Raw genomic sequence first — 13,870 nt, forward strand, 5'->3', positions numbered from 1 at the left:
GGGGGCCACATAAGGGCTCTAGGTATCTGGTGCAAGAGAAAAAGCAAGAGAAAGGCCAGAGATTCTGCAAGGCAGAAGAGGGGGTCCCCAAGGAAAATCTTCTGCTCGAAGATCATGGATGCATTTGGCATATCAATTACAGACATGTCTCTACAGCTAGATAGCAATATATTGCCAAGTCCGTGTTAAGGTGGCAATTATTTTAGAAGATTCCAAATTTCAGCTTTTGTCACTTGAGTCTATTCTTCATAATCCAAGCAATTCCACACCAGTATATCCTGTAACCATCACTTCCATTTATTTCCAAGGTTGCAAAGAAACCAGAAAGATAGAAAAGCAACAAGGCAGAAGATACGTGTCAATGAACTCTTCTGGTCCCTTCATAACCACCCACCCACTTTTCTTAACGATCAATAGGTGTTGTCGCATAAACAATAGCCAGCAAATGCTGAGGGTCTTTGGTACTGTGATCTCAAATCTGAGCTAGGGGTAGAATCCAGATCTCTGGATTTCCCATGCTTTTCCCCTAACTAAAAAATTTTAAAGCTAAATAACTCTCATAATTAAAGAGTCCTATTTGGTGACTTCAAGCGAAGCATTCTTTTTTTTTTTAAGTTTTTATAAAAATTTCACAAACGTGTAAAAACCACATTGGCTAAATATTTAATGGCACATTTCCAAAAATGCCGACAGTGGAAAGCATCTGAATTGGGTATATAAGAAAAACATTTTAGTGCAAAGGTGGAGTCAAGTGCAATTTGTTGCCTCAACTTGTAAGTTGTAAGGCTCAACGTACAATGGTGCCTTTAGAAGCTAAATTGCCAATGGAGCTTCTTTGTTTTTCTTCCTTTCCATTCTCCAGTGCTCAAACAAAAATGTACTTTTGGTCCGAGAGCTTTATTTATTTACTTATGTATTTTTATTCATTTATTCATTCATTCACTTATGTATCTGAAAGCAGCAGCTGTACAATAGGAAATATAGTTGATCCTTGAGCAACATAGGGGTTGGGTTAGGAGTGCTGACAATCTGCATAGAACTTTGGACTCCTCAAAAACGTAACTACTAACAGCCTACTGTTGGCTGGAAACCTTCCTGATAACATAAACAGTTGATTAACAGATACTCTGTATGTTATATGTGTTATATACTGTATTCATATAATAAATTAAGTTAGAGAAAATAAAATGTTATTAAGAAAATAATAAGGAATAGAAAATCCATTTACAGTACTGTATTGTATTTATTGAAAAAAATACATGTAATAAGTGCACATGTGTGGTTCAAACTCATCTTGTTCAAGAATCAACTCTGCTACTTTTTGTAAATGAACTATTCCAAAAGTTTACCAATAGTATCATCTGGCAATGGTAAATCTTGCTCCTACACATTGAAAAAATATCGCCTACAACTATATTTCCTATAAACCAAAGTGTCTTTTTGGCCAACCCTTAGAAATATTCCAAAATAGTTAAGACTAATATCCTATTGGCTAAAATCAATATGACAGAGATGTCAAGAGAGGGCTTAGGTACATCTAATTGATGGGATGAGGGGAAACATAAAAGTTGGGGAGGTGTCAGGAGGTTAGAAACAACAGCAAGTGAGAAAATTGTAGCACAATGGGTAAGAGTTCTAAACACTTTTGAAGTAGTAGGCTTGAGCCCAGAGGGTTGGGACCAAGTTGGTTTTCTTTTTTGTGAATTTCGGAGTAGTTTTCATAGAGTAAGACATATTGATTCAAGCATACCCCTTGATCATTTTTGACAAATGCATACACCTGTGTAACCCATACCCCTATCGAGACCCACATTTCCATCGCCCCAATAAGTTCCCTTGTTTCCTAAGTTTATTTTGTACAACTTTGTATCCCTACTAGTCATTTTTTGAATTCTAAACGGCATTTTCATTTTTAAAAAGAAAAGCACCCACATTAGACAAGACTGAGTAATGATAACCAGCGTGATATCTTTAATTTTAGAAGAGGATGAGCATGATCCAGGCTGCAAACTGTAAGCTGTCTTCATTCATCATACTTCTGTGATGCGAATGTAAAATATTTTAAGAGGAAGCATTTTATTTAAGGAAAATTTATCTGATATGCTAAATTATCTAAATCTAGTTTAAAACAAATTTTAATGCCTAAATCCTCAAAATCTTTACCACCTCTACAGAAGAGAGGCTAGTAGAGAAAGTTTTTAAATGTAAGAAGCAATTATCACAAAAGAAACCCATGTATCAGAGCTCATTAAAATAGCTCAGTAAAGACAGTGGTCTATTAACACTGTCTTCTGAAATGAAGCCCACATGGCAGGGACACACAGGGTGATGCACTGGTGTGGAAAACAACTGTAGCTTGTGCTCTATTTTCCATCTCTTCCTTTTAAAATGTCTAGCTTTTGCATGTGTTTTATACTGTACATTATGTCGCAATTCAGAAGCACAGGTTTATTTATAGGTAACTGCTAAAAGTTTTCAGGGCAAGTGTTAAAAACATTCTACTGATAGGAATGAAAACTTTACCAAATGTGGAAACTGCTCTTTCAGCTGACTAGCTAGCTAGTTTCGGCGTAGGTGAGTGTGCGGGCACACACATGCATGCACTCGTTCGAGAAAGTACCTTCAGCAAGGATTGTTTATGACTTTCCCGCTTCTTCTCTTCCTCTTTTTTGGCTACAACAGATGCCATACGCCTTTCTTCTTCCTAAAAGAAAAAGTGTTGACAAGTGTTATGAAGTACTTAACCTTTATTTCTTGGGTTCGGCAAGCCTGGTTCTCTTTGTGAGAAGCGTACGACTTGCTCGTGGAAAAATGTCTCGTTTTCTGCTTCCTTCCCAATTGTAAAAAAAACTATGTTCTTAACTCTACTCCCAATTGTTGATGTGAGTTGAGCCTAGCTAATACATGAAAGAAAACAGAATGAAAAGAGCAAGAAGAAAGGGGGAGCAGGTTTACACAGTTTTTTCTCAAGAGCCATGCACTACAGTTTCACATAGAAAGACTTAAAATCTTTCTACTATGAAGATAAAAATGACCAGCATTACACTTCTCACAACTTTTATTTGATCTATGGATGTAAATCAGAGCTTTTTAAATAATAAAACAAGTGTGAAAGCCTTTTAAAACTCTCCATACTAAATATTAATAAAATTATTCTCCATTAATACATTACTTTTACTTTCTTTAAGTTGATTTGGCCAGTCTAACTTCTTAAATTCTAAAAACTACAAAATAACATTATGGTTTAGAAAAAATTTTTAAAATCGGCCACAATTCCAACATGGTAAATCACATCTTGTCGTTTCTGTGTCACCTTATAATGTTCACTATATTATATGTATACACAATGTGGGTCATGGGCTTTTTTCCCCCTAAAGATTATCACATTTTGCAAATTATAACCATGTAACTTTAAATTTTAGTATCAAAAGATTTGCAGGTGTTCAAGATGATGTCACAATTTGAGAAAACAATTCCTTCTGAAAAGACAAGCTTGAAAATATCTTCAGAGATAGAAACTACAAAAAGTAATTTAGCACATTTGATTCCTCTTTCAGAAATGAAAACATACAGAAAGTGAAATGAAAAAATCCAGTGGAAGGGAGTTGAAGAGCAAATTGTACACAGCTAAAGAGAATCAGGCAACTGGAAAACAAGTCAGAAAAAATTTTCCCATATACCTTCATAGAACCGTATCTTCCCCCACAATAGGACTTAACCAGTTCCATTTTAATTATTTCTGCTACTCTCTCTCTCCTGTCCTACCCCAAAAGCTCTTTGAAGGTATGGACCATGTCAGCTCCTGACACAGTCAGGATAGCCAATAAATATATGTTTGAAGAATTAATTATTAAATATACATCTTCATAGATCTGTTCAATAATTTCCTAAAACCAGGACCACTAAATCAAATGGAAGACACCTTTTTCTAGGGCTCTTGATACGTTGACAAACTGCCCTCCATAAATGTAGTATTGATTTCCACCCCTACCAGAAGTCGGTGTGTGATTTAAAACATGACAGATAGTCCCAAGAGCTGTTGACCAAGTATTCCTGTGTCTTTCCACGTCCAGGCCATACTGTATGATAGCAATTCTTGTCCCTTGAAAGTTAGGTGCGGTTATGTGGCCTCCTTTGACCAATGTCATATGAACAAAAGTAACATGTGTTTACTTCTGGAGGAAGATTTCAAAGACCGTGAATGGCATAGCTGTTCTCTCTCTCACCTCTGCTATCGGATCTGTAAAGCTCCACATGGTGGGTACTTTGAAGGCCTTGGTGCTGGAACGAGGACAACACAGAGCAAAGTTCCCAGACCACATACTATGGGCAGACAGGCAGTATGAGCATGAAATCAACCTTGTTGCTTTAATCCACTCAGGTCAGAGAAATTGTTACTACAGTATAATCTAGCCTATCCTGATCAGTACATATATTATGTTAGAAGTAAGGAAGGTGAAAGAGGCCATGAAAATGTATTCTGGGGGGTGAGCCATTATAAATACTTTTGAAAAGAAAGAAAAGACCTAGACTAAAGAGGTATATAAAAAATGCACAAAGAAAAATTATCACGGAGCTAAAAAGAAAACCAGAAATGCATCCATTGGAACACTCTAATTTTAGAAATGAAGAACTGAATATTCTGAGAAGGTTAGTAATTTATACAAGGTCACAAGGATAGTGACAAAGTCAGGATCAGGATCAGAAGCCATGTCTTGTGAGAAATGGAATTTGTAGTATTTTTTATAATAAGAACACATTTAAATGTATTTTACTGATTTTAGAAAGATATGAAAGCTATTAAAGTTCAGTAGTAATCTGCTATATGGTTTAATTGTTTTAAAGGGAATGGAAATTGAATGTGACTTTTGGTGAATTTGAAGTCTTTTACAATATGGAAAATAGTTATTCTTGGTGTTTGAAGGCTGAATAGTGGTTATGAGGAGAAATATAGTGAATAGGAAATTCAGAAGCTTGATTCCTAGCTTCCCAAAATAGCTGGATTAACAATTAAACTCTTTGGTTCAGTAAATACTGATTTGGAACCTATTAAGTATAACCTGTTTCAGAACAAACTTTTTAAAAGAGCAAACTATATTGATGTTCAATTGTTGATTCATCTATAAAATGTGAACTAGAAACAGATTGGTAATTCAAAGAGCCGATTTCAAATAGTACTGGAAACTGTATGGATCACGTATTACACATACTTAACAGATGATTTCATCAGATTTTCAAAAAGAATTTGAGCTTCTATTAAAGGCAGTAGGACTTTAAAAGGAAGGCTAAACCTAAGAAAACTGGATACATGCCAAATCAACTCAAATATTGAGTGTTTTAAGGAATTTATACATCTGATGACTATATTTCAGCCCAAATAATTATAGAGTAACTAAACTTGGAAACAAAAATAAACCTCTAATTGTAAAGATAAGCTATAAATCTGTTGGTAAGAAGGAAAAAACTGTAAAATTCTAGCATCTTCATGATAATAGTTCAATGTCTGGGATCAAAGCCATATCCTTTATATAGCAAAGGAAAAGGATCTATCTGGGACCAAAAAATATATACTTTTTTCCTTACTTCAGTCTGTCATGCAGATAAAATATAGAAATGACTTCAAATTAATTAAGAAGTACTGTGATTTAATAGGTGTTTGATAACTTAGATTATACTCTGTTAGCAGACTATTAAGGCTCTAAACAATGCATATTTTACATGAGAAGTTTTGCTCCAATAAATAATAGTGGTCCTAATATAGGCAGTAATTTATTATGTGGAATTTAGAAAAATACGTGGCAATGTGGGTTTTTAACCATACACTTTAGAATAGTTAGTTATAAAAGACATTACTTCCTTGACTCCAACAAATATTAAAACAGACTTTAAAATCAGAGTTTTTGTCTACAAGAGATATTTTTCATTTAAACAACCTTTTTCTTAACAGAGAAAACTGATTTTTCTAGGTCATAGTTAATGTCAGAGTGAAGGCTGGAAGCCAGGTCACCTGACTTCTCTTGGCCCAGGGATATTAGCTCTTAAATGTTAGCGGGGAGGGGAGGCAGAATAGGCTAGGTTACGCTGCCGTAACAACTTCAAAAGTTATAGGAGCTTATGACAAAAGCTTACTTCTTTTTTTTTTTTTAAGTTTATTTATTTTGAGACAGAGAGAGCATGCAGGGGAGGGGCAGAGAGAAAGGGAGAGAGAGAATCTCAAGCAGGCTCTGCACTGCCAGCACAGAGCCCCACGCAGGGCTCGAGCTCACAAACTGTGAGATCATGACCTGAGCTGAAATCAAGAGTGAGACGCTTAACTGGCTGAGCCACCCAGGTGCCCAGACAAAAGCTAACTTCTTTTTTTTTTTTTTTTCAACGTTTATTTATTTTTGGGACAGAGAGAGACAGAGCATGAACAGGGGAGGGGCAGAGAGAGAGGGAGACACAGAATTGGAAACAGGCTCCAGGCTCTGAGCCATCAGCCCAGAGCCTGACGCGGGGCTCGAACTCACAGACTGCGAGATCGTGACCTGGCTGAAGTTGGACGCTTAACCGACTGCGCCACCCAGGCGCCCCAAAAGCTTACTTCTTGATGGTTCAAAGAACACTACAATTGCCCTCCATGTACTGCCTAAGTATTCCTGGGTGCTGTGATCTGATGGCATCTTCAACTCAATACATGCGTCCACAATGACCACCACAGGAGAAAAGCAGTGAAAATCATACATCGGCTTTTAAATGCTTCTGCCTGAAAATTATATACATTACTTCTGCTCACACTTCATTGGCCAAAGCAAGTTGCACAACCACACCTAAGTTAAGGGCAATGCTTCCACCTGTCAAAAAGAGGAGGAGAATCAGAACGTATTGGCAAGTGTCAGTAATGGCTACCAAAACAGAAAACTCACTTTTGTCTCAGATAAGGCTGTTCCAATTCTTGGAGAGCAAACTGTAAACAAGGTCATATTAAGCCAATAAATGTGGGTCTGAAGTGAAAACTTTAGAAATTATGAAGTCGTGTCTGTTTCAGAATTCTGAGAATAGTGCCTGTGTTAGAAAAACACTGCCTTAGAAATTAAAAGGAGAAAATTCTGCCTCCTAGAATTGTCCATACGATTGTCCTTGTTCTAGGCCCCCAAAATGTGTCTATTCTCTTTTTTTATGGACAGTTGTGAAAATATTTGAAGACCACTGTAATATCTTCCTTATGGCTCCCCTCTGTCAATGAGTTGTGCCAGGTTCTCTGGACATACTCTAGTTCGTTGTCACCCCCTAAAACTAATAGTTCAGGTGAAATCTGATCATTAAAGAAAAAATGGGGACTACTGTCTCCATTTTTCTGAATTGTTTCTATAAATGATATTGTTTTAAACCATATTTACTTCTAATGATCACATCTCACAAGTAACTCAATTTGCTGAGTCTCATCTCACGTAACTCTGCATTTGTGCTGGGGATTATTTGTTGTTATGGAGTAAAGTCCAGGATTTTCGATTTATCTATTTTTGTCTTGTTAAATTATGCTTATTTTTCTACACTAGAGGTCAGCAAATTTTTTCTGGAAAGAGTCAAATAGTAAATATTTCAGGCTTCGTGAGCCACGTGAGATCTCTATCACGCATGGTTTTTCTTTTATTTTTTAAAAATACAATGCTTTAAAAAAAAATCTATAAACCATCTCTTAGCCCGAGACCTGCTCAGAAATAGTCTGCAGAATAGATTTGGCCCACAGGCTGTTGTTTGCCAAACCCTGTTCTAGATTATTGAGCTACTTTGGAATTGTGATTCGATTAACCAGTATATCAGGATCTCCAAGTTCTCTAGTTCCTGTCAATTATATACTTTCTCAGAAAAACAGAAATATTCTCATCTAGTCATTAACAAAAATATTGAATCAGGGGTGCCTGGGCGACTCAGTTGGTTGGGTGTCCAAATTCAGCTCAGGTCATGATCTCGTGGCTCATGGGTTCGAGTCTCTGTGTTGAGCGCTGTGTTGACAGCTCAGAGCCTGGAGCCTGCTTTGAATTGTGTCTCCCTCTCTTTCCGCCGCTCCCCTGCTCACATTCTGTCTCTCTCTCCCTCTCAAAAATACATAAACATTTAAAAAATATTTATATATTGAATCGAAAGGGCCTGAGGAAAAAGCCTCAAGGCACACCAGTACAGATTCTTCTACAGGCTGGCCTTAATCCACTGCTTCCTGTGTTGTAGGGACGCTGGAATCCCAAATTCACTTGACTGTGCTGTCGTCATACAACTTACTCAAAGCAATACCATAAAAGACTTTGTCAAAAGCTTGGCTGAAATAGCAAAACACTGGAACACTTCTCGGAGAGAGCCGATTTACAATATCTGAAATAGAAAATTAATTTGTCTGGCACGAATTGTTTTTAGTGAACCACTGCTGCCTCCTAGTGACCAATGCCTTTAGTACTGACAACTCCTCCAATAATCCAATTTAGATTTCCTTCGTATTCAACATCAAGTTTACTGTCACAATTTGTGAAATTTATATTCTTTCCCTTTATGATAAAAAGACAGATCAGTTCATCCTACCGTGAAGCTGTTTTACTATTCTACACTGTTTCTTTCAAAGAAAGAAAGATTCTTTCTAGTAATTATTTATTCACTATATTTATTCAGTTCTGTAGATCAAGGACTGGCAAACTCCAGCCCACAGACCAAATCCAGCCTGTCACCTATTTTTGTAGATAAAGTTTTATTGGAACAGAGGCATGCTCATTCATTTATGTAATGTCTATGCCTTCTTTCACACTACAATGAGTTTCGTAGTGTTCAACAGAGACTATATAGCTCCCAAAGCCTGAAATATTTACTATCAGATCCTTTCCAGATAGCTTGCTCTAGATCAAGCTTATCTATTCACCTATCCGAGGCTTTGCTTTCTTCCTATTAATATTTATTTCTACTCTTAACAGACTATAAGCCTTTCTTCTTGACAGAGATAACAAAAGCAAAATAGGACCTGAGGCCATCAACTCACATTATGTCTCCTGACCTCATATTATCTTATGCCATTCTTCTGGGTCAGACCCCTGGAAGCTCTCACTGTAACTAATCTCCGTTTCTCATCCCACCCATCCTATCCTTCCCAATTCATCCCCTGGGCTGCTACCAAGGCAGACCCTCTTTTTAATAGGCAATTGTAATTTAACCACTTTAAACTCTTCAAGAGCTTCCTGTTATGTCCAGAAACAAAAGAAGCTAATCTCTTTCTTGTGATATAAGTCTCTGCATTATGCATGCCTCCACCCTCCCTGCACACTCTCCACAGATACATCCTCTTCTTCTTGACCACTCTCCAAGCCCACATCAAGTATTTTCTCCTTTGGAACTTTTCCTATTTCTCTGGCAGACACAAGGGTGCTTTATCCTCCAATATTATTGTGCTGTGTGTGTGTGTGTGTGTACATATATATATCTATCAACATATCTTTTCTAGCTTGGCATTTTGCATTATAACCTGTCTTCACTATGATTGGGTTTTGGAATGGTGGTGGGGTCCGGAGCCAAAGGCCAAGAAAGATTTCTTGAGATGTCTTTGATGCAAAAAGATTATTTTATTAAAGCACAGGTCCTTTCCCGTGGGGTGGGGAGGGGTGGAAAGGAGGGATAACAAAGGGGCATTGGGAAACTTTTCTGGGTGGCGAATTATTAATAAGCTTAGCTGTGGTGATGTTTCACAGGTGATATACATGTTGAAATTTATCAACCTGTATAGTTAATATGTACAATTAATTTTATGCCAATTATACCTCAAAGAAAGCTTTTAGTAAGACATTAATTTTTTTTATTTCTCAAATTAAACCATGAAGGAGGAGATGTACAAGGATCGCTGCTCTGTATTTAGCAGAACAGTTGGCCCTGCTCCCATCCCAGGTGATTTTCTCTCATTTCCTCACCAGGCAAACACAACCCAAGGGAATGCACAAAGACAATGATTATATATAGCATTATTCTCCTTTATTTCAGGAATGAAAGTAGATAAATTTCACTCAGTCGGGACTTTATTGCATACTACTACATTCTCAGCATTGTGTGAGATAGAGAAGGAAAGGAAATAAACATGTATATAGACAATCTGTATGTATCGAGCAAGGAGGAAGAATGGCTTCTGTCCTTAAGGATTGTATACATTAGTTGGGTAGGCAAGACTGACAGAAATTCACTATGAGAAACATAATATATAATTAAGTACTAATTTATACAAATGAGTTAGCATCATTTCATACCCCAAACATCTCAATCTCACCAGGAAGAGCAATTGTAAGTACCAAAGATGTTCAATTAAGAAAGACATGGAGATAAGGGTAAAAGTATGAAACTGTTCGCAGGATAGATCTGAAGAAACTAAGGACAAAGAACCTCATCTCCATGCTGGAACAAAGACAGGCAGAGCCCTAGAAGACCCCTGGCATGCACGAATTCATCAACACTTGTAACTATCTGCTGGCTACCTTAGATGGCCATGATATTGCTGAGACAGAAATGTAAAATGTGCACATTGTGAAAATGGATTCTAGACAATGAGTCAATTGGCACTTGAATAGCTGACCACTCAAAATCCACATTAAAATTAGCAGAGTCTAGAAGTCAGAAAACAAGTGGAGGTTTAGGATATTTTTCTAGCTCTGGGGTTACTGAACTGAGATCATTAATGGGTGTTTTCTGAGATAGGAAAATATTTGAATAAATATGGGCTGCAACGAAACCAATTAAGGCAAGTTTGTTATAGAGCTTCTTGAAACCTATGATATGCTAATGTGCACTGTATGCCTAGAAGGTGCATGTATAGCATTTCACTTAGATCAGGAGCCATATTAAAACATCTAAGTATAGAAAACACCTAACATGCAGATAGAACGAATAAAAGAGAATGACTCAGAGGTATGGCATTACACACAACAGCTCGATGTGACGCTTCCTATGAGCCTCACACTGTTCTAAGGGTTAGTACTTTATTTTATCTTGACAACAACTCTATGACATAATCATGACCTCCCATTCTACTTTGAGGAAAATGAGATATAGAAAGGTTAAGTAAATCCCCAAAGGTCATTTGGCTAGAATATGGTCAAGCGAGGATCCAGACTCAAGCGGTCTGGCTTTGGCACTCACGTTCTTAAAACATTACATTATGTAACTTACCAATGATGTTTTTACTCATCCATTCCAAACTAAACTATTAGTTGGGTATTAAGCCAGAATGGAAACCAGTCGTGATGATTAATTTAAATAAAAGGTTAGGAATGAAGGAGAAGGAGGAGGAGGAGGAGAAGAAGAAGAAAGAGGGAAAGAAGACCGAAAATAGTGTCACTTGTTAAGGCCCCAAGCGAGTAAACCAAGACTTACTACCTAACCTAAGTATAGTTTTGACCCTCCCAAAATGTAACCTGTAACCAGTTAACCTGGGAAATTCCTCATCAGCATTAGGAAGTTTACTGATGAACCCCTTCCCTTCCTTTCCCTTCCTTTCCCTTCCTTTCCCTTCCTTTCCCTTCCTTTCCCTTCCCTTCCCTTCCCTTCCCTTCCCTTCCCTTCCCTTCAGAGGGGTGACCTTGCCTAAACAACTTGCTAATAATTTCCCTTTTTCCACTCCCTCTCTACCTTTAAAAACCTTTCTTTTTCTGTAATCACTGGGAGCACCTCTCTACTTGCTAAAGAGGATGCTGCCCAATTCATGAATTGATTAATAAAGTCAATTAGATCTTTCAAATGTACTCAGGTGAATTTCTGTTATTTAAACAGCGCTATTTGATGAAATTGGAAATAAGGGACGGGTGGTAAAAAAAAATTTGTACTTATAATTATGAATTATATTGTCATGATAACATAGTTTATTAGAACCAAGAAGCATTTCAAGCAAAGAACATGCACCCCAATCTCCCAATCCACAGTAAGGAAGACAATTTGGCAAGCGCTTCACAAGAGTTCTCACCGTAACTCTCTTCATATCTAGCTGGCGCAGCTGCATCATATTCTGAAGGATAGTGTGTTTGTACCATGACTCTTGAGCTATTGGATTGCCATCAAAAGTGATGTCTGAGAGAGAAGAAGAGTCAGCAAGACAGCAAACACTTTCAAAACTGCGGGAGAGACAGAAACCGCTGGATTATTGTGAGACCTTCCAACAGTACTTTCATTTATTTACTATACGTTACTGTAGAATAGTTTTAGGTTTACAGAAAACTTGAAAAAATAGCATAAAGTTCCCATATACTCTGCACCCATTTTTCTGTTACTAACATCTTGTAGCAGTATAGCACATTTTAATTCACAATTATTTACAATTAATTAATTCATCCCTTGCTTTCTGGCACTAAAAGATTCTCTAGACTCGTATTATGTATTTTCGACCCCAGTCCTAGAATCAGCCATTTCTCAAAGGAGCCATGGTTCCTTTTATTGGAGAAGGCTATGGAACCAAAGATTTGGTGGCTGGATATACTTTTTGCTCCTGGGGTGTCATTTTTTTCAGGCCCTCTGCCAACAGAGCAAGGACATGTATGTGTGAATATTAACATGTGTGTATACAAACACCTATAATATTTAATCATTTATGTCTATGTTAGGCTAAACATCACACTGATGTACCCCAATTCTACTATCAAAAGGATCATTCTAGCCTCTTTCCCTCACTTATCTGTAAATTCCTACTCCAACAAGGAGAAATCTGACTCCCACCATCTCATCCATTTATTTAATTGTTTAATTCCAGAATATATGCATAGTGGTATCAGCATTTTTCAACCTGAACCCCCACAGGAAACAACTTTGTTAACTAAAGTATAACTGTGATGTGTAATTCCTTTAGCATTTAGTCTTACATACTCATTCCAAAGTTACTTAGGTCAACACCTCCCCCCCTCACCCCTTCAAGGGGGGTTGGTTCATACATCTGAAATACAGTTAGCTTCTCTTGTCATAGTCTATATTCATTCCTTCCCTGGATCCTCTAACCTCCTAAATATTATTTTTACATTTGCATATATTACGGTTCACTCTGTGCTATAAAGTTCTGTGTGTTTTGACAAATGCATAAGTATCATACAAAATAGTTCCATGATCCTAAAAAAAATCCCCTACTTCAACCCTCCTCCTCTTTCTCTGAATCTCTGGCACTGATCTATTTATTGTCTTTACAGTTTTTGCCTTTTCCAAATGTTATATAGTTGGAACCATACAGAATATAGCCTTTTCAGACTGACTTCTGTCACTTAGCCATTTGCATTTAAGGTTCTTGCATGTCTTGGGGCACCCGGATGGCTCAGTCAGTTGAGCGTCCGACTTCAGTTCAGGTCATAATCTCACAGTTTGTGAGTTCAAGCCCCACACTGGGCCCCCTGCTGTCAGCGCAGAGCCCACTTTGGATCTTCTGTCCCCCCTCTCTCTGTCCCTCCCTGACTCACGCTCTCCCTCAAAAAAATAAACATTAAAAAAGAAAGGCTTCTCCCGTGTCTTTTTGTGTCTTCACAGCACATGCTCTCTCTTTATCACTAATATGTCATTGTCTGGATGTACCACAGTTTGGTTGCTCCCAGATTTTCGTGATTATAAATAAAACTGCTATAAATATTTGTCTGCAGGTTTTTGAGTGAACATGAGTTCTCACCTCATCTGGGTAAATACTTAAGAGTGCAATTGCTGGATTATATAGTGAGACTAGTTTAGCTTTATGAGAAACTGCCGAACTGTCTTCCAAAGTGGCTGTAACATCTTGCATTCCTACCAGCTCCGCATTCTCATCAGCATTTGCCATATGTCAGGTTTTTTTTTTTTTATAATAGTCACTCCAATAGGTGTGTAGAGGTCTCATTGTTTTAATATGCAATTTCCTAATGTCAAAGGATGA

At 37.4% G+C, this 13,870-nt stretch overlaps 1 protein-coding gene across 7 annotated transcripts in view; it reads right to left on the reverse strand.

Annotated features, from left to right (window-relative positions):
• LRRC49 (leucine rich repeat containing 49) overlaps nucleotides 1–13,870 on the reverse strand; it is a 148,344-nt gene that overhangs the window by 50,258 nt on the left and 84,216 nt on the right. For all 7 annotated transcript variants that reach the window (XM_053223797.1, XM_015071396.3, XM_015071397.3 and 4 more), the window contains 2 exons: nucleotides 11,957–12,104; nucleotides 2,621–2,704 (listed from right to left, as the gene is read on the reverse strand). In XM_053223797.1, coding sequence (XP_053079772.1) covers nucleotides 2,621–2,704; nucleotides 11,957–12,104 — 232 coding nt within the window. The remainder of the gene's footprint in view (nucleotides 1–2,620; nucleotides 2,705–11,956; nucleotides 12,105–13,870) is intronic.

This window comes from Acinonyx jubatus, chromosome B3 (assembly GCF_027475565.1).
Source record: "Acinonyx jubatus isolate Ajub_Pintada_27869175 chromosome B3, VMU_Ajub_asm_v1.0, whole genome shotgun sequence".
In the NCBI taxonomy this organism is placed as follows: Eukaryota; Metazoa; Chordata; class Mammalia; order Carnivora; family Felidae; genus Acinonyx; species Acinonyx jubatus.